The sequence below is a fragment of the Centrocercus urophasianus genome, unplaced genomic scaffold, assembly GCF_019232065.1.
Source record: "Centrocercus urophasianus isolate 14NV4802_14NV808 unplaced genomic scaffold, USGS_Curo_1.0 seq_19, whole genome shotgun sequence".
Taxonomy (NCBI): Eukaryota; Metazoa; Chordata; class Aves; order Galliformes; family Phasianidae; genus Centrocercus; species Centrocercus urophasianus.
In genome coordinates this window covers 15,762,958-15,786,862 of record NW_024884744.1, presented here as the reverse complement: position 1 = coordinate 15,786,862, position 23,905 = coordinate 15,762,958, and the positions used below count along the sequence as shown (strand labels likewise).

General features: G+C 37.9%; 1 protein-coding gene across 2 annotated transcripts in view; it reads left to right on the top strand.

Moving 5' to 3' along the window:
• Positions 1 to 21,252, top strand: part of ACSL3 (acyl-CoA synthetase long chain family member 3) — a 42,554-nt gene extending 21,302 nt beyond the window's left edge. Inside the window, exons 3-15 of one of the 2 annotated variants that reach the window (XR_006169195.1) lie at positions 161 to 338; positions 4,782 to 4,891; positions 6,580 to 6,718; positions 8,354 to 8,504; positions 9,052 to 9,175; positions 9,405 to 9,476; positions 10,284 to 10,423; positions 10,559 to 10,731; positions 11,728 to 11,802; positions 12,739 to 12,930; positions 14,223 to 14,337; positions 16,483 to 16,677; positions 16,878 to 16,969. Coding sequence is in view for 1 of the 2 variants with exons in the window: in XM_042820948.1 (XP_042676882.1) it covers positions 161 to 338; positions 4,782 to 4,891; positions 6,580 to 6,718; positions 8,354 to 8,504; positions 9,052 to 9,175; positions 9,405 to 9,476; positions 10,284 to 10,423; positions 10,559 to 10,731; positions 11,728 to 11,802; positions 12,739 to 12,930; positions 14,223 to 14,337; positions 16,878 to 17,035; positions 18,894 to 19,057 (1,791 nt within the window). In the remaining variant the exon portion in view is untranslated. Of the gene's footprint in view, positions 1 to 160; positions 339 to 4,781; positions 4,892 to 6,579; positions 6,719 to 8,353; positions 8,505 to 9,051; positions 9,176 to 9,404; positions 9,477 to 10,283; positions 10,424 to 10,558; positions 10,732 to 11,727; positions 11,803 to 12,738; positions 12,931 to 14,222; positions 14,338 to 16,482; positions 16,678 to 16,877; positions 17,036 to 18,893 lie in introns of those variants that run through there. The other variant, XM_042820948.1, reaches the window with a different exon arrangement.
• Positions 21,253 to 23,905: the final 2,653 nt, after the last annotated feature.

Genomic DNA, 23,905 nt, shown 5'->3' with positions numbered 1-23,905 from the left:
CAGCTGCTGTAATTTTTGGCAAGAATATTTTCATTATTAATAAACCGGTGTTACAATTTAAACAGCTTCGGACATCTGCAGCTTATTCACATGGATAAGGTAGCAGAGGACATATGTTAAGGCTTTTTGTTTTTTAAATTGAATTTATTATTCTTGTTAGGTCATCCTTGGCAAGTATACCTGGCTTTCATACGAAGATGTGTACATCAAAGCTGTTAATTTTGGAAATGGCTTAGCAGTGTTGGGTCAGCAACCAAAGACAAACATTGCTATCTTCTGTGAGACTAGAGCTGAGTGGATGATTGCAGCACAAGCCTGCTTTATGTGCAACTATCAGCGTAAGTATGAATCTTTCCTAAAGATTTAATTTCTTTTGGTCTAACAGGATAGAGTGAAAATAAACCTCTCTCTTCACTGTACACACTAAGAGAAGTTTATATAGGAGACTGAGGATTTTTTCCCCTATAAAAAATAATAATAATTCTGTGTAAGAAAGAGATTGTATTTTGTAGTTACTTTGCTGAATTGAGAAACCTGTAGCATTTGCAGCTGGGTTATGGTGTCAGTACATATATGTTGCTCAATGAATTTCTGAGAGAGATTTATTTTCTTCTAATCTCAAATCAGTACATATTCTCAAGTTCTGAAAACAAACGAACAAAAATCACACATGAATCCATTGACTCAATTTAAGGAGTTGACGTCAAAGTTTAAGCTGTGCAAGTTTTCCTGGATATCTGGCAGTTCTTCAGTTGTGATTTTAGTTAGTTTATTGTAAAAAGTGAAAATGAATGGGTGAGTCTTGAACTTATTTTGGAGAGCTCTTTCTAATTAAAAAGCTTCTTAGTAACTCCTCTTCCCAGGTATAAGGTACTCCTCAGTTCAAACATTAAGCTGAGCTTAATATTAATAATGACCTTAAAATATTAATAATGAGCTTAATATTAATATTTAGTATATTTTCTCATTTTGCTTTTTGTTTGCTCACTTTCCCATAGCCTGTTTTGTCATTTAGTGCATTCTAATTTAACTGGAATGCTTATCTGAGACTTTGCTCAAGAGCAGCCTGGTGTCTCTCTTTTACTTTTCTCCCATGTTTAGTTTTGGCAAACTGTTTAAAGTCAGTCTCTCTCTCATTGATAGTATCTGCATTAATAACCCCTAGTTCCCGATCCGTTAGTCCTCTGCTGTTTCATTGCTGAGACCACTAACAGTGGGCAAAGCAGAGTCTGTTCAGGGAGGAAGAGGCAGAATAGGACAGACTGGCTGGAGCTGTCCTTGCACAGCTTCACTTTGCAGCACCATACAGAGAGGGGTGCAAAGCCACTCTGCTCCCTTCTCCTTGCTTCAGTCACGTGAAAGGCCACGGCAGTGTCTGAGTTCCACCAGTGGCACAAAGCCTGCTGCATGCTGGAACATGGCCTGAGCCTCAGTGCAGGGTTTTGCATAGGACCACTGAGTTTCTTGTTAAGAAATCTATTGAGTACTGAACTTGTTTGGTCTGGGGATTATTGGCCATTTCATCAGCGTGACTTAATGTGTCCTACACCTAATGGTAAGTCTGTGGTGGGGACATCCTCAGGGGCACATTCCTTATTTCCACAAAGGGCACTCTAAAAGCTGTAGTTCTCCATGGGCCTAGGCCTCTTCTTGCCCATGCCATGTTTATTCTTCCTTTATAAGAACCAGGTCATAAAAGCCAGATGTGCAGAAACTTCTGGTTTAGTACCTAGTTACAGAAAAGGAGTGTATCACACAGATTTCTCTCAGATTTTGGAAGCAAACCTAACATAATTGTTTAAAATGATCCCTCTGTGCTATAAATATCAGTTTGTTTATTTGATTAAACCACAGAGTTATGAATCCGTAGCAGTTCTCACGTGGTTCTGTGTGATTACCTTCTGTGTTGAGATACCAAAATAAGTCCAGAGGAGGGCTGTCAAGATGGTGGAGTGGTTGGAAGACGTGGCATAGGAGGAGAGGCTGATAGGAAAACATCTGTTCAGCATTTTATCCCATTCTACTGCTCAGTTCCTTTTATTACTTTTGGGATCTGCTAGATTCCTAGTGGTCATCCTGGGAGTAAAATACAAAGGCTTGCATCAGTTATCTTCACATTGGAAGTGAAGTACGCTTATAAATACTAGGAGGATTTTGTAATTTGGAAAAAAGGAATCTGAGATAGTGAGTGCATGGATGTTGTGTGTAGAATGTTACGCATATGTTTTTGATTTGGTTAAATTAGTGTTCTAAATTCCTGTGTTGAGACGTGCTTCAGCACACTGTCTGATGTGATGTTTAGCATCTCAGCTGTGTGTCATCTTACGTGAACTTGGCTGACTTTTGTATTGGCAGATGATAATATCATGCAGTGTTCACGTAATCATTTTGCTCAATTTGAATGAATTATAGATTCATTCTAGATTCATTATAGACTTCAGTTTTTGTTGAAGTTATAGTGTGGCAAGACATACTAAATTACTTAAATTAACACCTCTTAGTTTTCAGATACCACATCAGCTAACTGCAGCCGCTCTGGTAGCATGGCATTCTTTGAGTATGGAATGTGTTAAACCTGATGGTAGGTGCACAGCATTCACACCAACAGACCAGGTTCACATGCCTTGTACTTGGTGTTAGAGAGGAGCCTTTTATACTTCAGAATTAGAGAGATTCATTCCTATGTATTGCCCATGCAAGTGGCTTGATGATAAGAAATACTGTGTGTTCTTGACTGTCATATTTACATCTTTTTGAAATTACATAAGTCGTGTATCCTCTCTTCATCTGCAAAGTTGTTCAGTGGTGTGAGCAGATGCAACAGCTGGTGTGTATAATCAAATAAAGAAGTAAATAGGAAAGGTCATGGTTTTGTTTTTCTGTTATACTTTCCTGAAACTTGAGCAGAAGTGCTTTTGTCAGAATTGGTTTTGCTGAAGCCTGTAAAGGTATACTTTACTTTTTCTTTCTGAGGTGTGATGGGTTCAGCAGTCTAGTTAGGTTGAAATAAATGGTGAAAAAAATCCTATTGCTTTAGGACAAGATTCTGTATGATTAGCTGGCAAACTTAGTGTTACTGCTTTATTTTTGGTTTTTTTTTTTTTCTTTTTCAGATTAGATTGTTTTCTGTAGCAGAAATTGTAAGATCCCCTTTGCATTTAATACTCAGTTTTATTATTGTACGTGAAAAGATGAACACAAAAGATAATCCTGCTTTGGTCTGTCTTCAAGGAAAAAAAGGAGGGATGGGAAGGGAATACTGGAACCACTTTCAGAATGCCTGAAAATGTTTTAGGTGCCAGTGCAGAGAAGTGACTCTGTCACCACTTGGTTTGTTTCTCCTTGTGACATCAGTACTCCATCTTAAGTACTCCAACTTATAAGTGGTGTACCTCTGTTTTTTTCCCTTGATGCATTTGTTCTCTGGATGAGTAATTATGTAAATGGCTATTTCAGAGATTTATACTTTTCTTTCCAAGCAGCACAGCATCTCCGTTGTGCTTGTTGGCCTGGGGAGGCTGAATTTCTGCAAGATGTTTATATAACAGGGGTCACTGAAGTAAGGAGGGAGAGCTCGTGGGAACTAGTGGAGGCACTCTTCTGGACTTTGCTCCCACCAAATTAAAGAAAACACAGTGCATGTGTGTTTGCCCTGCAACAGTTCTGAACTATGATAGGCTGTTTGAACAAGGAAAAAATAAATAGAGGTCAACTATTTACTTCTCTGTGTAAGAAATGCCTGGTTCTGAGTTCTTCCTTACTGTGCTGTACTGAGTGAGTAACTCCATACAAAAGAAATACAAAAGAAAGTCAGATACTTCATGTTATGGAACTTAGAGCACTGATGTTGCTGTAATGAATAATTGCGATACCTGATTCTATAACATTTTTGAAATGTGAGCTATACTAAATTGTTATACCTCTGTTTAGAGTTATGCTTGGGGGAAAAAGACATTACCTTGTTTGTTTGTTTTCTTGAGAGCCATTCCTCTCTTCCTTTTAGAGCTGCCTCTCCTCCCAGATCTCTTCCTTCCTTGTCTCGTGCAGTTCCCATAAAAGTGGCAGGAAATGAAATTGAGCTTTTTAAAATAGTCAGTGTGAAATAACTGTGGATTAATGCTCCATCACTGATGAGCTGCCCTTACATACAGGAGACAGTTTTTTCCAATAGTCAATTTCCAAAGTATTTAATTTTCTTGTTATTCTGTGTTGTCATGATGTCAGTTCAGTGTCTAGTGATTGTGGTGGTTATTAAATTGATTATTATTTATTTGTATTTATTAAATTGATGGGAGAATTTGATAGTCTCAGACATAATACTGAATGTAGGTATTAGTCTGCTGATAATTTCTTACTAGCATTCGGTCTAGGCTAGTGACAACACTTCTGAAAAGAGGAGCCAAGTAAATATTTGCAGTTTCTTTCTTGTGTGCAAGACAACTGTTTAAACAATGGATTTATTGAGTACAGATGCATGATTAAAAACCATGAAGATACAATAGTAGATCTAGAATAGGATAATATGGTTTTAATATGTGTAACTAGAGCTTGAGGAGTAGTAAAGTCACATATGCATTACTTATTCTTTATTCCCACTCTAATTGAAAATTACGCTGTATTTAAATCATGTAATATGTATTTTTAAAGCACAAAACTATACCATCTTTGTAATAGCTGACAAATACTTTGCCTAACTAAGAGCAGGTTAATCTCAGCCATTTATTGTAAACTGTACTTGAAAGTGTAAAGATTCACCAGTTTCTTTTTTTTTGTTGTTCCAGTTGTTACTCTGTACGCTACCCTAGGAGGTGCAGCAATAGTACATGGGCTAAATGAAACAGAGGTGACCACCATCATTACTAGTAAAGAGCTGATGCAAACAAAATTGAAGGTCAGAAAGTGTTATTTGTATCTTTTTTCCAGTATATCTGTTCATTATTGTTAAAAGGTTTGGTAGGTGTATGAAATGATGAATTACCATTCTGTAGCGCAAAGACTTCTTATAGAGTGAGGTCTTTGTATCTGTTTCATATACATAAAAAATGATAGCTTTTGGATTCAGGCTCCAGGATGACTTCTGAGAGCAGGATGAGCCATCTGTGCTATTGAAGAGCTGCAGTCCTGTCTGAAACAGCACCTCCACAAGAACTGTGTTTTCTGGGTGAATTTAGAGCCTATAAACTCAACTGTTGAAGGAAGAGGGAGGAACAGAAAAATGTATAAACTGTATAAGAATAACTGTATGTGATTATACTCCTGCTTTATTTGTGGATGTTTTCCCAGCAGAGAATTGATGACTTACATCTCCAGATTGGTGCTGGAAGAGTCAGAGCTGTTTTGTAGTGCAACGAAAGTCCATGAAACATTAGTATAGCTTTTTTTAATTTAAAAAAAAAAATCCCTCAAAATGTATTTTGTATTTAACTTTATGATTTAATTTAAACCAGTAAATCCTTGCAATCCATTAAGAATAGTTCAAAGTCTTAATGTCATGCTTGAACCAGCAGGGGTTCTAGGTGCCTTGTTTCAAACTCCAGTGTGCTGGATCAGTTTCTTAGCTGTTTTCATAAGGAGGACTTCTAAGATTTGATTGCTCCTTTCTCTGTAAGCTTTGATTTTTGAGGGTACGACTGAGTCAGTGTCAGCTACTTACTGTGGCATGTCAGTTGGCCAACTGCTGTGGAATCTACAGGCCGGCAGGACACACAGCTTAGGTAACTTATCCCTGTGTTGTTACTGCCAGGCCAGCAGGTTTATGAAACAAATGCCACATGGTAACTTTGTGATGGTTTGTTTATTTGGCAAAGCCCTGAGTTCAGGATACCTGCTGTTTTTTGAGACCTTACCGACTCAGGTGGAACAGGTGGAAGTATGTTTTTGTATGAGTTAAGCTACAATGAGTGTGAGGAAGTGGATCTTTCATGTAGGGCAGTTGTTTAATTAAAAAATTGTGCATTATTGCTGCATTTTGAATGAGAATTTTCCAAACTTTGTATTTCTTTCTCTTGAATTACTGTAATGATACTGTATATAGTGCAAGCTGGCATAAATAATCATTGTAAGAAAACAAATTTCTTCTGCTAGAGAGTCCTGTCGTCTTTCTTTAGAACTTTGGTAGCTATTTTAGAACTCATAGTTAGCTTGAAATACTTAACCAGTACTTAAGCATTTTCTGTGTTTTTGGCTTGGTGTAGGTTATTTCAGATAGCACAGTAATCAAGTGGTGACCTAAGTATTATTGTGAGCTCCATGATGCCCAGGACCTTTTCTTCTGGGGTTCTGTGAGAGTGGATAGTCAATCTCTGCTAATCTTCGTAGTCTTAAGTGTGTGCTTCTCTTGAAATAAGACCCTGATTAATAAATTGTTGGAGAAATGTTTGGACATACAAATGGAAAGTTCAATTAGTCCTACAAATCTGAATGTGGAAAGCTTCAACCTTTGCAGCCATGTAAGCTAGACAAGTTTATGCTCTGTATTTTAAATCCTCAAATATTTTATGCCTCTTTTTTAATGTATGCAGTAGATAACTTTTTCTCTTGTTTGCTCAAACCTCACGATTGACGTGTGAATTTCTACAGGCAATTGTTTCTCAAATTCCACGGCTGCGACATATTATTACAGTGGATGGCAAACCAACAACGTGGTCAGAATTTCCCAAGGGTGTCATTGTTCACACTATGGCTTCTGTGCAAGCTATGGGAGCCAAGGCAGACAGTGGTAGGTTACCTTTTCTTTCTGTTTGGTTCATCTGTCCTAATTTGATCCTACTTGGTTTACTGTTAAGTAAACTTGGAAAAATTGCAGGTCTCAGAAAACTGTGCAGTTAATAAAATGCATTTAATAAAAGTGGTCTTTTCCCCAAGCAAGCACCACACATGCTGAAGAAAAATATTTAGGATAAGCATTTAGGCCAGGGCAGAAACTTAAAACACATTCGTATGGTCAGTTTTATTTGGGAACAGGTTATTTAAGCCACACAGGGAAAATTATTCTGCATTTTATAGCAGAAAGCATCAGCAAATTGCTGCCATGAAGTTTTGTGAATCTAACAAATAAGAAAATGTAAAATGGTTACCTACATCTGATAGAACTTGGTCACTTCTATTATATTTCTGAAAGTATCAATCTACGATCTTGATTTCTTGAGATCTATTTCTGACCTTCACAACATTTTGAAAATTAGAAGATGGAACCTTAGGTGTTTTAATTGACTTGTCATGGCAAAATTTTTATTCAGCTCTGAAGAGCAGTCTTAAAGTACCTCAATATTTCACTGTATTCAATACTTCTTGTTTTCTGTGTTGTCAGAGTATTTTAATCACTGAAAGCATGTGAGTGTTGGGATTAGTTGTGTTTTAGGAGCATTATGAGTGATCAGCCCATCTGCTGCTGATGTTTAGGGGACTGTCAGGTTTGTTGCTGACATGATGGCCCCTCAATTCTTGTAAAAAGGTGTCTAATCCTTCTTTCTCCAGTCTTTCAGACATTGTGTGCTGTAAGCTGTAGTAAAAGAACATTACCTTTGTTGAGTTAGCCGCTCATAAACTATGGAATACTACAAGTAATTATTTATGCTCAAGACAGTTCTACTCACATATTAAGTGAAGGAGCTTATTTTTATCTTGTTTCCTCTGTGTTGGTCACTGTGCAGGATGGACAGGGTTCAGTGAGTGTGAACTTTCAAATAAGCTTTCAGTGTTCTCATAGAGTGTACATGTTGTGCTGCGTGTATTGCGCATTATGCAGCGTTTCCTTTGAGTACACAGTTGTTTTCATATTTTCTTGTTTTCAGTGCAAGTATTTGAAAACAATAATCCTATTAAAGCTGTTGAATTTAAATGTTTATGGAAATTGCAGCTCATGTTGGCCCAGCAGAACCATGCCCTGACTGCTACAGATGAAGCAGTGTGTTGTTCCTCTTCTGGGAAGTGCATTGCAAAGTAGATTTGTATATGAGGATTTACCTTGTACAAGCTTGGAACCAGTGCAGCATACTTTTTTATAAGCATACGAAGCTGAGAGGCATTTTGGAGAAATGAAGATCTGCCCATTTCTCTGTCCTCAACAGGAATACAGGAAACAGAAGATAAAATGTTGTTTCAGTAGGCTGGAGCAATCACTGGAAGTATTACTCAGCTCATACAAAAAAGTTCCTTCTTTTTGTGAAGGCCTTTAAGCATGACCACAGTCTTTTCAAATGAAAGCAAAATGTAGTAGCAATAGTCACAAGTATTATATTAGAACAATTGCTCTAGTATGTTAGCTTGTAAGATCTTCAAATCTGGTAGGCCTTCCATGCATTGTATGTTCTTTCTTTCTTTTTTTTTTTTTTTTTTTTAATGAAAATTGCAGGAAACAAACAGCAGGCCAGGCCTGTACCTTCTGATATTGCAGTGATCATGTATACAAGTGGATCCACAGGAATTCCCAAAGGAGTTATGATCTCCCACTGCAACATAATTGCTGGTATAACTGGAATGGCTGAAAGGATTCCAAATCTGGGGTATGTGCCAACTCTTACTCAAAGATGCACGTGGGTAGCTGCATATAATTATTGTGTAAAATATGAAGTGTCTTTGACCCATCAGATTATGCACTGATGTCTGAGCATCTTCCAGTACTGCGTTAAATGCCATGAGTGTTCCATGTGCTGTCTTTCTCATCATCTGTACACTGGAAAGACTGGGACGCAAAGCCTGTGAAGCTGCCTTGCAGTGTGGTTGAAATCTGCCTTCAGCAGTCACTTCTTTAGCAAGTGCTGCATTCTGTGGTTTGTTTCTGCTTGGTGCAGATTTTAATATCATCTGCAGAGTTGCTTGTGCCGCTTTAGCACAGCTAACGGTCTTGGGATGTGTAAACATCACACTTCATGCATGCTGTAAACCTACAATGCTACTTAGGCAATTTTTGAAACAAAGCCTATCATACTTGAAGTATGGTCATAAGCTCATAGGCATTCTTCCTCTTACAGTTCTTCTGAAAGCTCTGAGTAAATTTGGCTTAGTGACTTTAATGGTATGGTATAAACCTCTCTCAAAATTTCTTTTTAGGGAAAAAGACATTTATATTGGCTACTTGCCTCTTGCCCATGTTCTGGAGCTGAGTGCTGAACTTGTGTGCCTGTCTCATGGATGCCGCATTGGTTACTCTTCACCTCAGACACTGGCTGACCAGGTATGGTCTTGATGTAAGCCCATATGGAGAGGGAAGAAAAAAAAATTACTTGTGTCAGTTCTTGCTTATAGATCCCAGGAAACAGGATATTGGCAGTTATGACTGATATACTGAGGTAGTTTAATTGTTGACAAGAAAATTAAAATGATCATTTGGAAGATGTGCTATGTCATTTTGTTTCTTAAAAGTCTTGAAATGTGCCTGCTGATGAACTTGTTCTTCATTTTAGTCCTCTAAAATCAAGAAAGGAAGCAAAGGTGATGTTACTACACTTAAACCAACTCTAATGGCAGCTGTGCCGGTAAGTTGCTGAAGGATATAACAATGTGTTAAAAATGTAATTCATAATTTAAATTTTATCATTAAAGTAAATGTAAAATAAAAAGTAGAATCTTGGATGTGAAGGTAGCATAAAATAATGTTATTGATATTTATTTTTATATGATGATGTTTGTTCTCAATGTAAGTATCATAAACTTTGAAAAAGTTTAAATAGGTGTGGGGATTACACTGCCATTTTATTTATCTGTTCATCATAATATGCTCGTATATATGTATGCACATACTATGTATTTACATGTCTGTATACTTTCTTCACAAAGGCTGTTTATAAATCATATGTATATGAGATATAAAGACAGAGAACCACACATAATGATACATACGTGATTTGGAAACAGCCACCATGTGATGAAAATAGCCATAGACACAGACTTACTTTGTGTCACTAAATCTTTTCTGGGAAGAGAGGCTATATTTCCTGTATTGTAACCTGTTCAGGACAGTATTTGATTGTTTAGCAGTGTGCTAGATTTCACATTAGTTTGTGATGTCAGTGCAAGATGGTAGTGAAGAGAGAAATGGACTCTGTGTTGTGTAATACTTCATAGGAGGTGGGTAGTTGACAGCAGACAGACTGGGATTGAACAGTGATCCTGTTCAGATTTTTGCTCTCCTCATTTAATTTTAGTGTTTTGTTATGTTTTACTAATGGAAGAGGAAGCAGCTGGGAGTGGTTGGTTGTCTGAACTATACTGTAGTTTCTAGATCATTTTCTTGTATTGGTTGCGTGATTTCTTTTACTTTGAGTTGGTCTTTCTTTAACTAGGAAATTATGGATCGAATCTACAAAAATGTCATGAATAAGGTAAATGAAATGACGAGTTTCCAGCGAAATCTATTTATATTGGCCTATAATTACAAAATGGAACAGATTTCCAAAGGCTACACGACCCCGCTCTGCGATAGGTAATTGTAAATTTATTTTTAATGGCATCAGAAAATGTGTCTCAAGTCTTGCCACGTGAAATAATCTCAAATACAAAATCAGATACTCCGTTGTTTTGTTTTTAAGCCATGAATATTCGTATCTTTGTATTTTAGCCTTATTTTCCGGAAAGTACGAATGCTGCTAGGTGGAAAAATTCGCATCCTGCTTTGTGGAGGAGCTCCACTCTCTGCAGCCACTCAGCGATTTATGAACATTTGTTTCTGTTGCCCTGTAGGGCAGGGGTACGGGCTCACTGAATCAGCTGGAGCTGGAACGATCACAGAAGGTTGGTGTTGGTGGGTTGTGCGGGGTGCTGTGATGCATGCTGCGTGCTCTGCATTGATAATCTTTGACAGTGCCTTCATTTGGTTTATGCCTTAAAATAGAATTGGGGAATCCTGGGAATTTCTCTGCATCAAAAAATTAATGAAACATTTTAATTTTGACGCGTTGTGATGGCCTACATAGAGAATCAGCGTTCTCACTTGTGATAGTGTGAATGGCAGCATTGTATTTACTGGCTGAAGTGAATATTTTGGTGAGTGTATAGAAACAATAGGAAGATAACAGTAATAAGAAAATGGAATGCAAAAACCTGTGCTGAATTTTAACTTCATGATTCCATTTGCCCCTTAGTCCTAAAATTTCGCTCATTCTGTGGTGGCAAAACTACTCAGAGCTCCTGTTTTTGTTTTTGTTTCTTTTTGTTTTTTGGCAGTGGAATGATGTATCTGAGGCTCACTGCTAGATTATGCTCGATTGTAGAACGTGTATTATGTTCCTTGATGACCACAGATTGTGGTATGTGGTTTTTGGTACTAGTTTCTTCAGAAGTTTAGGGAAAGTAATGGTGGAATTGTAATATGAGTGTTGCCCTTTCCAGTAATTCTGTCTGTGAAGGTGCTCAGGTGCAGAAGTGTTGGGGACTGAAAGCAGGAAAGTGGATCAAAAAGTAGAATCTTCAAGTTTTTATGAAATGTCATTTCAAAGTCAATGCAAGTACTATTAAAAGTTGTGATGCTTTCTGCAGTGTGATCCATGTGGGCAGCTTATCATCAGAGCTTTATTGTTGTGGCTGGAGCTACTTCTAAATAAAGACATCTGTTCTCTTGCAGGATAAAAGTTTTATGCTTATTACCTTGTTTGTTTTGTTCTATTGTATACATTAAACTTCAGGAATAAAATAAATGAATAAAGTAAACAAAGTACATGACAACGTAAATTTTTTTCTACTCTTTTTTTTTTTTTAATCTGGAAATTCCTTTTTTTTTTAACATTGTAGTTTGGGACTACACTACAGGGAGAGTGGGAGCACCTTTGGTTTGCTGTGAAATCAAGTTAATGAACTGGGAAGAAGGTGAGAAATTTTTTATGTGATTAAATATTTGTGTATTTGCAAGAACTTTAAGCTAGTTTCTATTGGAGTTTGCTTGGTAGTATTTACTAGAAGATTATTTTTCTTCTTAATCCTGCCTTTACCTATATAGACAAAATCTTCAGGGAGAGCAGTTTCTATGTTTGAAACCATTTTTTATATTTAAAAAAGTACATAGACAGAAGCTGTCAACACATGAATAATGTTTTGACTAGGTTACATTTTGGCTTTTATTCCGGTCACTGTAATGCAATTTGGAGAAGCCACCCGTACAGGAGGGGGTGCAAGTCTTGTGTTGTCTCTTGGAGTAGTTGGATTCAGTAGGCTTTAACTAAAGCACATGCATGATATCTGCTTTGCCATTAGTAAGTTTTAAAATAGTCTTCCTAATATTATTAATAAAAGGCAAAACAGTGACGTATAGAAAGGAAGTTTAGTGGAAGCTGTATAAAATACATTTAATGAAATTTGAATGTGTTTAGACCATTTCCTCTGAGGTATTGTAGAGTATCCCTGCATAGTACTTAAGGGAATTTAGGGAAAATGTGAAACCTCAGATTCTGGTGGGTTTTGTTTCTAAAATATAAAGTGAAAATTTTCTTTTTTTGACGTGAGCCTGTAGGAGGCTGATGGTGTGTGTCAGTCCTGGCCAAAAATAGAAACAAAAATTGCACAGGCATGGCATTTTTCCTCCACATATGTTTGAGTTTCGCTGTTTGTAAGCATGCCTGTTAAATAGCTGTTTATATGCGGGAAGGAATTGGAACAAGGTGTTTCTTACTGAACTACTTACACTGAGTTTTCAAGTGGTAACTTTGGCTAAGGGCTTACTAAATTTGTTGGTATTTGAATACAAAGTAGTAGGGATTCTTGCTTTGGAATGTATTTTTAATTCTTGGTAACTGGAACAATTCTCAGGTGGATATTACAACACTGATAAGCCATATCCTAGAGGTGAGATTCTTATTGGAGGGCAAAATGTGACTGTAGGCTACTATAAAAATGAAGGACGAACCAGAAAGGATTTCACTATTGATGAGAATGGGCAGAGGTGGCTCCATACTGGAGATATTGGAGAGTTTCATCAAGATGGATGTCTAAAAATTATTGGTGAGTTCTTAAATTCAGGTAAACATATATATGTATATGTATATGCACATCTGTTTTTCAGGGCTGCTCGTTGCTGTAGATAACAAAAAATGTATATCTTCTGGCATACAGTTTAAGGTCTTATGATACATCCCAAGCAAACTCTGATACTGTAACAAACTCAATTGTGTGTTTTAAGGATAATTTTTAAGATAATTGTTTTCTATTAAAATCTTAACATTGACTCTACTTTGTTAACTTGACTGAGTAGTAAGTAGCTAAATACAAGCTGACTTGACACAAATAAACTGTCTTACATCTTATAATTTTTTTTTTTCTTTAAGTGTGGAGTCTGATTAAGTGAAAATATTTCTCTGGTGACATGTTTTCAGGAATTAAATAAGTTGTGTGTGTGTGGTTTTTTTATTTAGTCTTTCCATTCTTTAGAATAAGTATATTCCTTTATTCTAAAGGAACTAGTGGAAGAATATACTAAGACAAAGGTGATACACGTAAACCTGTGATAGGCTCCTAATTTTTTAATGTCTATGGGTGTCAAAATGCTCTATAAACTACCAGTTGTCTCTCTTGAAGTTAGAGAGTGATTCAAGCTGCTCTTTAGTCCTGAAAACTAAGCTTATGTGTTTTATTACATGAACAAAAGCTTCGGTCCCGTTGCAGCTGCCCTTCGTTGGTCAAACAGGTAAAAGCTACAGAGCTTTGCCTGACTGTACCAAAAAGCATACAGATACAACAAGTAAGAGGCAATCTTGGCTGCCATCGTAGCCAGGTGGGTCTGGCCCTCCACCTTTTGGCCTTCTTTGGGCTGCATACAATAAGCTCAAGTAATTTTGGCTTAATTTTCAGTTTCACTTGTTGTTGTGTTTCAAATAACAGGTAGTCACTTTTTCAATATGGATTTAGTCTAAGAATAAACAGCCAAATGTCACCAAATGCTGCTTCCCTCCTGCCTCAGACATCTGGTTGAGAGAGCACAGTGTGTGTTTCTAGTCAGACACTGGTTTTTCTGCAATTCTAATTGTCTTCCATTATTCACGTGCCAGTACTGTGATATAGGAGGTGCTGATTTATAGGCAGAAAATCTGTGCAGATGAAATGTGGTTCATGTTGTAGTGAGGGATAGGTTAATGAAATTGAAGTCTGTAAATCTGATATTAAATGCTTCCAGAACTTACTCCAAACATGAGTCAGCTTGCTTTCTGGCGTGTATACATACATCTCAGAGAAGTATAAAATCAATGTCAAAATTCAGTGTTGCATAACTAACATTAGATTTCTTTCTTCGTCAATAGATCGTAAAAAAGACCTTGTAAAACTCCAAGCAGGAGAATATGTTTCTCTTGGCAAAGTAGAAGCAGCTCTGAAGAATCTTCCGCTGGTAGATAACATTTGTGCATACGCAAGCAGGTGAGAGGCAGCTGGTGTTTTGATATTGCTGTATTCTTTTTTAGAGCTCTTCCTGAAGCTCTAAGCAAAATGTTTTGCCCCTCAAAGTGTGGATATTTTCAACTCCTATTTAAAACACAATGGACTAGTGTTCTTTGTGAAAACTAAAACATCTGAATGATATCTCTTTTATTTTTCTTTTCCCACCATTTGTTGAAAAATGCCAGAAATAAGTCTTTAATTTCCCTCTTTCCCAGTCTGAAAAGCAACTGACTGCTTTCATGATTAATCAAGCACTTTAGAGTTAGTCCTTAGACAAGCCCTAGCACATCTTGCTCTTTACTCTATTTAGCTGTGATCTGTTCTTCAGAGGAAGGGGGGGAGTAAAAGTAAAACCAATGGCCCACAAGCTGACTTGCACCCATGCAGATCACCAACAGAAACCCTGAAGCTTGAATTGAAAGCACTGTAAATACTGTGCAGACTCACAACTAACAAATAGTGATAAATGTGCTTTCAATTTACTTTCTAACTGTACTACTAAATTAGGCATATAAGGGCTCAAACATATCTTAATTTTCTATTTCTAGAATTTCCTATCTATACATAGTATAGACTTACATGTTTAAACATACTTCAGATGGTCTTTTTTTCCTGTTGTCATTTTGGAGCTTCTCAGCAATCCAAAATGCTCTGTTCAGTATGGGCCCCTATAATTCCACTTAACTTTGAAGGCAACTGGAGCAGACAGCAGGGAATTGCTCAGTAGTAGTGGATAAAAAAATAAGCTTCTGGTTTGTTCACCTGCTTCTGTGTTATTTTGTAACTAACAGTGATGGTGTGACATCAGTTTTGACAGTTTTGGAAAAATAGGTGTTGGAGACAACACTGCTGAGAAACTTTCACGATATTTAGCTTTCATTGTGGGTTTCACCCAATGGGCACATCTCAGATGTGGCTGCATGAAGTTACATGCATGTTCTGAGTGTTCTCTGTAATTGGTGGACATAGTCTTCTACAGATGGTCATTTCTGCAATGCTGGGATTGGAGTTCATTATTAGAAGTGCACTGTCAATTTTGTTGCTGATTTTTCCAAGGTAAACATGATGTCTGCAGTGTACTAGAATACTTCTAAAAGGCTGTTAAATTTCAGTGATTCTCCTGCAATTGACACATGTACTATGTAATACTTGGCAAAACATCTGTGAATGCATGTGAAGTAATCGTAACTAATTTTTGAAATGGCCAAGAATAAGAATATCTAAAACAGATTTGTCTAGTCAGTCTGAAGCATTTTGAAAGTAGAAGAGCCATCTTTTACTGCTTAACCTAGCAAAGCATACTTATTCATTTTGTTGATAATTTCTTCTTCGCTGACCTAATTTTTATTATTTAGTAAGATCACTATAGTCAGAGTACTGTTGTTATCTTTTTTGTATGCGTATAAAGAAACACCAGCTGGTAGTAGTTCAGTAGGAATTGATATTGATCACCAAATGTCATGCTGTTGCACCCAGGTAAATACGTGGCATAATGAAATGTGTAACCAACCAGATGCACAGTGATCTTTTTGCTTTACTGAGTGTTATACAATTTCTGTTCTGGACACAACACTTCAGAAAAGGTGGATGACCTAAAAAGAGTCCAGAAGAAAACTGGGAACTGCAGCTGATTGGAGCTCTGTGAGGCATAACCAATGAGGAAGGGGTATTGCTTAGACTCCTAAAGAAGTTCAAGAGGGGAAAAGGGACAAGAAAGTTGAGAAGTAAAAACAGAACAAAACAACCAACCAAAAACAGTTGCAGTTTGTGATAAATGGCTTTTGTGGAAAGGAGAGAAATGAGTTGCATAGCAATTCTATACGTAAGGTTCTGTTCACGTTTTCCTTAAGCTTTTCATCATCTGAAAAATCTCAATTACTTGTTTCAGGGGCAGTTGTTTCATTGTTTTCCAAAGACTTTGAGATAACGGCTTTGAATGTTCTAGACTTATCAGAAGTAGTCAAAGATTGCCAACAGTAGAGAGCGTGTGGAGAACCACTTGAAAGAGAAAGAGAAGTTACTTCCCCTACAGAAGCAGGCATTCTTTGAGATGTGTTGTGCATATGCTTATTCCACAATCTGCTCTCCAACCCCTCTTCACTGCAGTCCTCTGCTCCTCTACAGTAACTGGATTTCTGCAGTTGAGAGGAAACTGAGGTAGGGAAGCTGCACACCTGTCTTCATCCCAAGATGCAAAGCATGAGGAGAGGCAGGGCGCATTGACATCGTATGGGTACTGCTTCCCCAAAGCTTTGAGCATGAGGCACAGTGGAATATGCATATGGACAGCACACCTTGAAGCAATCCAGTTGCTGTAAGGTAAGTAGCTTCTCTTTCTACTTACTTCTAAGTAGGCAGAGGTGATTTGTGTACTACTTCAGAAAGATAATCAGGTGAACAGAAGTCAGTTGTTAAGAGCCATATCCTTGTACGAACTGCAATATCCTCCAGCTGTAATGTTATTTTTGATGAGTCATTAACTTCACAAAATTCATACTGAAATACATTATACTTCTCAGTTTCCATTCTTACGTCATTGGATTTGTTGTGCCAAATCAAAAGGAGCTTGCAGAACTAGCTCGGAAGAAAGGATTTAAAGGAACCTGGGAAGAAATCTGTAACAGTCCAGAGATGGAAAAAGAGGTACTGAAGGTGCTAGCTGAGGCTGCCATGGCAGGTGAGTGGCTGGATAATTGTTAGTAGACTTGTGGACAGTAAGTGTCTGTGAAAAGGATAAGCACACACCCTAAAAATATTTCCTTGTGCATGTGCATTTCATTATGTATTCATAGAACATACATAGAGTGAAATTTCCATACAAAAGTAAACAGCAAAGCATGAGTGGGTCAGAGAACCAGATTAGTTATGGTTCATGTCGTCTTGTAACTTTTTAATGTGGCCAGTACCCAAGTAAAGAATATACTAACAGAGCAAATGCAGCAAGCACAGTTTGGTTCACTATGTCTTTGTGTCTAATGCTGTTTAGGATTTTCTGTAGTGTCATCTTGGCCTTCTGCTGCTAGTCCAGAAGAACGTGGGTCTTCTATAGACCCATAATACGTCTGTGTTGAGTACTAGACAGTCTCACGTGCTACCTGCCTACATGTAGGTGACTGAGAAAAGCCCACAGTGATGTGGGCTCTCCTGTCTTACACTTCAGGGATTTCCTAAATACAAAGCAGTACATTTTTTTTTGATTAACGCCTCAGTCATATTTTAAAGTTATATAAATATCAGTATCCATACTGTCTTGTGGCAGGATTGCTCAGTTCAGCGATGTTAAAGGTGAAGGAATGCCTCCTGTGTATTTTATCCCTGCCATCTGCTAGGGTCATTTGGTTCTGCTGAGCTCTTGTGTTGGAAGAGGCAGTGAATGGTCTCAATGCAGTCGGATTTTTTCAGTGCCTGTTATGCTTCCCTCTCAGCTGTGTCTTTATCATGCTAATTGCTTGTAATCTACTTAGCTGTTCTGGTTGTGGAATTATTCAGTGGCACAGTGATATTCTGTTTCTCCTTACATAACAATTTCTGCTTTTTTTTTTTTTTTTTTTTTTTTTTTTTTTTTTGCTTTTGACCATTACTAAGAGCCAAACTTTTGTCATATAACTGTGTTATTGCCACAGAATGTTTCTTAAATAGTCACTGTGGAGGTTAAATTTTTCTTATGCATCCCCTTCTACGTCTTTCTTCAGTGTTTTCCACTGCTGTGTTTTGCAGTCATTCAGTACTGTGATGTCTTTCTGTAGCTCTTTGCATCTTGCCTTCATCTTTTCTCCCCTGAATAATTCTGTACTTCCAGCAGTCTGTCCTGTTAACCTTCACCTCTCCTTCACACTCATATTGTGAATACCTTAAGCTGTGCAAGTAGTGTATTTGCACATTTGTGCTGCTGGAACATAATCTTATGAGGAATACAGACTCAGTAGAGCAATAGACTTTTATTTTCTTGTCCACATCTCTAGTAGATCTTTCTTCAAGGCACAGAGCATACAGGGAAGTTCTAAGCAGCTGCTGGGATGTACAACATTGCCTTTTTTTTTTCTTTTTTTTTTTTTTGAGTGGCACTAACTATTCAAAGAAGATTCTATTGTTGCAACTATTTCGTTAAAATGGATGAAACAGAATATTTGATTTAATCCTGAGGCACTTTTTACATACACTTTTGTGTTATTGTATATGGTTTTGTTTTTCCCTTTGGTATCATAAGGTTTAAAGTAAGCACTGAGGCTTTTCTGAAGCTAGGGAACAGCACAGGCAGCCAAACATCTGAGGCTTATTCCACTATTTCTGTGGGAACTGGAAAATGAGCACTGGTAGATCCTACAGCTCTGTGTATGATCTCTCTGGGGTTTTTTGAGCCTGACCATAGGGAATTTGTGGAGCACTTCTTCAGTAATACCGTATGCTTCTCTGTGTGAGAATACGGATCCTCACTTTTTCTTATTGATTGTATAAAGTTGTCTCCAAATGCTTACGTCGTGTTTAGTATTTAAAAACAGTTGTGTGACTTTTATTATTATTATCTTCTTCTGTAGCTAATCTGGAGAAATTTGAAATACCAGTAAAGATCCGTTTGAGCCCTGATCCTTGGACCCCCGAGACTGGGTTGGTGACAGATGCGTTCAAACTGAAACGCAAGGAGCTCACGGCGCACTACCAGGGGGACATCGACCGGATGTACGGGGCACATGTCAAATAAGTGCTTCTCTGCACCACGTTGCTACAGTGAGCTTGGATCAAATAGGAAATACTTGAATTGCCTGTCTCAGCACTTGAGATCAAACACCAAACCACCATTCCTCATTTGAAGCCTAAACTGTTATTTCTGATAACATCACCCTGATGACCAGCGCGTTTAGTAAAATCTTACGGCAGCAAACTTGTGTCTGTCTCCTTTTTTATCCAGTTTTCTCTGCTACCTTGTCAGTTCTTGGATTTTCCTGACTGTTTTTGGGAAACCATGATTCTGAAGCCTCAAGTTTTTAAACATTTATAAATCCTGTATAATGTTTTATTTGTATCTTTAACATTTGGATGTATATAGGGAGAACTTGGCCGTGTAAGAAATGGTGATACTGGGGGCCTTTTTTTTACCTAACTATTTCAAGATAATGTACTGATGTTGTGACATTCTGTAAATTAAAAATGCTTATAATGATGTCACTGTTGAACAGAGGACCAGATGATTTGCTGCTGTGGTATTTTTCTGTGTGAATCTGAGGGAAAAACATTTGACGTTACAGCTTGTTTAAAACATCCTTAATATGTGCCTAATGGTTACTTTTATTTTTGTCTGAAAGTGAAAAGATGGTCATGGCACAGCTCTGCATAAAGGTGGGTAACTGTGCAGGTGTTAGTGAGCATCTTTTGTATTAAATAACACTTATTAACACAGCAGAAATGAAATGGAGGAATAATCTCTCAAATGCAGAAGCCCCTTCTTGAAGTAGCTCGTGATCATTCCGTACAGTAGTTGAACTGCATGGAGCTAATAAGAACTCTCAGAATTAATTTAAATTAATGCTTTGTACGTTTGACAGTGTCTAGCAGACAGACTGCAACAAATCCTGTTCTGTTTTCTTGTTAGATTTGGACAACAGAGTGGGTTTGCTGTTTGGTTTGTACAAGTATGATAACAGCCCTGTTCTGTGCTAGCTGCATCCCAGATCTTACTGGAGAGAGGGGAGGCTGAAGTCCTAATAGCAGTTATGTTCTCAGTTCACACAGTGCCTAGCTGCCCTTTGTGCCATTACAAATCTCCCTTTTAATGTTGTGTTCTTCTATTCAGAGGTTTGTTTTTTGTTCCTTTCAAAGACAGATATTTGAGGTATTTGTCAGCCAGAGTTGTATTTATGTTACTTGTCTAATCATTACACCAAAATTCTTACGTTGGGAAGGAGTCTCAGTTTCTGTTTTGCTGTAGATATGTGAATATTGTTTGAAGAGTTACCAGAAATCTTTTCATCTTCAGTGACAACACTTAGATTTGTTTCGGATTTGAGTTTTATTCTCAAAATATTTCTAGAAAGAAAATAATCAGGGTTACGTCATTGTGAAAAAATACACATCCCTCAACTTTGTGATGGAGCAAATACAAAAATGGTGTTAATTTGGAGACAATTCTGGCGTGTATCATACTGGCAGTGCTAAAAGTTGAAGTCTTGTTGCTACCTACTTAATAGCATGTAATGGCAGCATGTGGCCATTCTGAACAGCAGAAGGTTGGTTTGGGGAAGGGAATTCCTGCTGCTAGCACTCAGAGTTTTGATGTGGCTGTTGTGGAAGTTCCTCAATGTGTGAATTCTCTTTAAAAAGTATTCTGAAATGTTATTTCAATTAACACTTTCCACTGGTTACAGAAAGCAGTTTCAAAGCAATTGAATGTTATCCAGTAGGTTTCAGTTTTGGAAAAATGATAAGGTTTGTGTGCTTTGTTGTATTATCATCAATTTCCTCTCCTATGAAAAAGACTTATGTTTGTGGTGTAACAGGTGAAATGGAAATACAAAAAAAACAGAACTGCTTTTATAAGAGTGATGCCTTTGGATACCTGGATAATAGATGATTTTTTCTGACAAATAGGTAAAGATTCATGTTGGAAATGAACTGTCAGGATGTGGAAGTTTGCCAGGACTGAAGGGAAGTGTCAAGATGTGTCTGCCCTCCATCAACTGTTTCTTAAGATGTTTGCACTCAGCACAGGCCGTGCATTGCTCAAGTGGTTTTGGTGAAAATTAATAAACCACTCAAGTACTGTTACTGTGTGTAACACTTGGTGCATCGTGCAGCAGGTTTGATTTATTTGGTAAATTCAGAAGGAATTGGAAATTGTTACTCCAGAGTTTACATGCAGTTTTGGGTAAATTGTGTAAATGAAACTGAAATAATTTGGTATTAGTAGTTGTCTTTTTTTCTCTGATTGAGTTGCAGTCTGTATTTGATTTGATTTTTTTTTTTTTCCAGTTCAGGTTTTTTATGTTTAACATTGATATCAGTATACATAGTTCCTCCTCCTTCCGGAATCAGATTCATTGCAGAACTTATATGGGATGTGAAGTTGAAGTGGTTCATCAATTTAAGCTTCAGTGCTGAAGTTTTGAAAGACTTTTAAAATATTTGGATGAGCTTAAAAAACTTGTGAGTGTGGCAATGTAACACTGCTCTGCGTTCTGTTCTTCCCTGGAGGCCAGTGAGTGCTGCGACTGGTAGGAATTTGGGGCTGCTACCACATTTGCACCATGTGCACTGCACTGTTGAGCTGAAAGACAGCTGGGGGGAGTTTGGAATGCTGGTAGTACTGGTGTAGATGCACGGTGCATTATCACCAGCCAGCAATCTGCCTGGTATCTTCCCTTTTTTCAGACTTCCTATGGCCAGTGTGAAAAAGAAACAGCAGAACCACCCGAGGGACATAATGCAAGTGTCCCAAATGCTGTAGGCAGCCGTAGAGTGAGCTATGAGAAGTGCTTGGTTAGCAGTAGCAGTCTTCATCCTGTGGGGAATTCTGCAACGAGAAGAGCTGTAACTTTTGAACAATCTGAATTCAAATTAAGAACAAAGGGTTTATACCTCACCTGAGGGCCCCAAATGGACGGTGGAATTTTTAACAGAGCTTTGTAAATACAGATCTTGCAGAATTTTGGACCATTGGAAACGGTAACTACTTTCTCTGTTGTGAGAATTTATGTAGCATACAAATGTATTTCATTTATAAAAAATCTTGGCTGTCCAAGAATTTCCAAGGATGCTGTGAATGTCCTGTAAGTCCCATAACCACTTAATACATTTATCAGGACTTCAGACTGAATTCAATCTGGTCATGATAAATGTTCTTTGTGGGGGATATTGATTCGTGGAACAGATCAGGAAATTAAAAAATAGTGTCAGCAAAGGCCTTTTGAGTTTACTGATGCTGCTGTTACTGCAGTTTGCACGTGTAAGAGCCATACCTCAGTGGGAAGCTGTAGCTTAGCAGTAGAATATTTGGCCGAAGTGAAAGCAACGAACAACGTGGAACTGAAGGTAAGAACATAACACATATCCTCGTGCTGCGGTTTGGTGGCTAGGATGTGGAAGAAGTCGTGTGGTTGAAACCATGCACAAAAACATCCCATAAAGCTTGTGAATCTGTCTGCAGAAACTGCTGTGGGGTGAGTCTGTATCCTGCTAGAATGTACAAGCTTTCATTCTGCACCAAAGCTACGTGTCGGCCACGCGGTGCAGCCTTTTTCCTCATGTGGTGCAGTAACTACTTTGGAGTTGGTATTAATTTGTGTACATCTGTTTCTGGTAAGAGGAACTCTTTTCAACTTGTGTACACCTTGGACTGGGCTGAGAAACCAATTGAGCGACCAGTTGTATATTTCTGTAATTGGTTAATTAATTTAAACTCCTTTTCAATGTGATCTTGGTTGTTACTAGGACCTGCCTGAGCATCGTATATCCTAATTGAGTTATGCTGTATGAATTATTTATTTGTAATTGGATATCATGTTCCAAAAATAAAATTAATTTCACAAATCAGGCGCCGTATGTCCAGTTTTTAAAGCAGGTTTTCATTTTTATCAGTCTGATCCTCGATAACGTCTAGTTGTAAATCAGTGGATTGACCAACAAATGAGAATGTGGCAGTTGAAGAATGGGAGTTAATTAGTTGAAAGCACATTCAAAATGTTGCTTTACGGGGGAAGTTTTGGCTGGGATGTGCGCCCTGCCTGTGCTGCTCCTGAGTGATATCTGGATGATTTTCTGTGTTAATAGCCATGCCCTTGTGTTGGCAGATGGGGAAGATTCTGGTTGACTGCTCAGCTATTAGTGATATCCATGTGTTGGTGATTTATTTTTCTGCATGTTAGTATTGCTGCTGGTTTCTGTCTCTGGACAAGGTAACGCTTGCCCTGATGCACACGGCTTGCCAGCTCAGTTGTAAAGCAATGACTTGCCATTTCACTTCCCACTTTTGAAGAGCTCCAGCTATGCTAAAACCTTACTTACAGCTGGCAGGTGCTGACAGTTCTACTCTCCAGGTGTATTAGTGCCTCCATTTGGTGTTCAAGCTTTGAGTTTGTGGGTTTGAGGGCCAAGTTGTGAAGTGATGCTAGATGTTTGCAAGTGGACTTCTGAAGATCTTGAGCAGATAGATCAAAGACTGTGGTTTTGATTTCCCAGACTGTTGCTGGTAATTCAGCCTGGAGGCAACTCAATATATACATATTTTTTCCTCTTTCCTCACAAGTTCCTCAGATGCATAGGGTTGTAGTGCTGGCTGAGTGTTAAGCCGCCTCTGCTGGGCTGCTGATCTTTGCTTCCTTATCCAGCCATGGGAGGGCTCCAGCTCCCTCCTGGGTTTCAGTTCTTCTCAAAGTAATTGGCATCTTTCCTTCAAATGACTTTTTTTTTTTTTTTTTTTAATTCCAAATTCATTTGGGTTCATATAACACGATTTTATTTTATTTTTTTCCCCTTAAGCATCCACAGCTGCTAAAATGCCTTTGGGAGGATCTTTCTAAATAACATAAACCATCCTAGACTGTTGTAGTGGGTAATT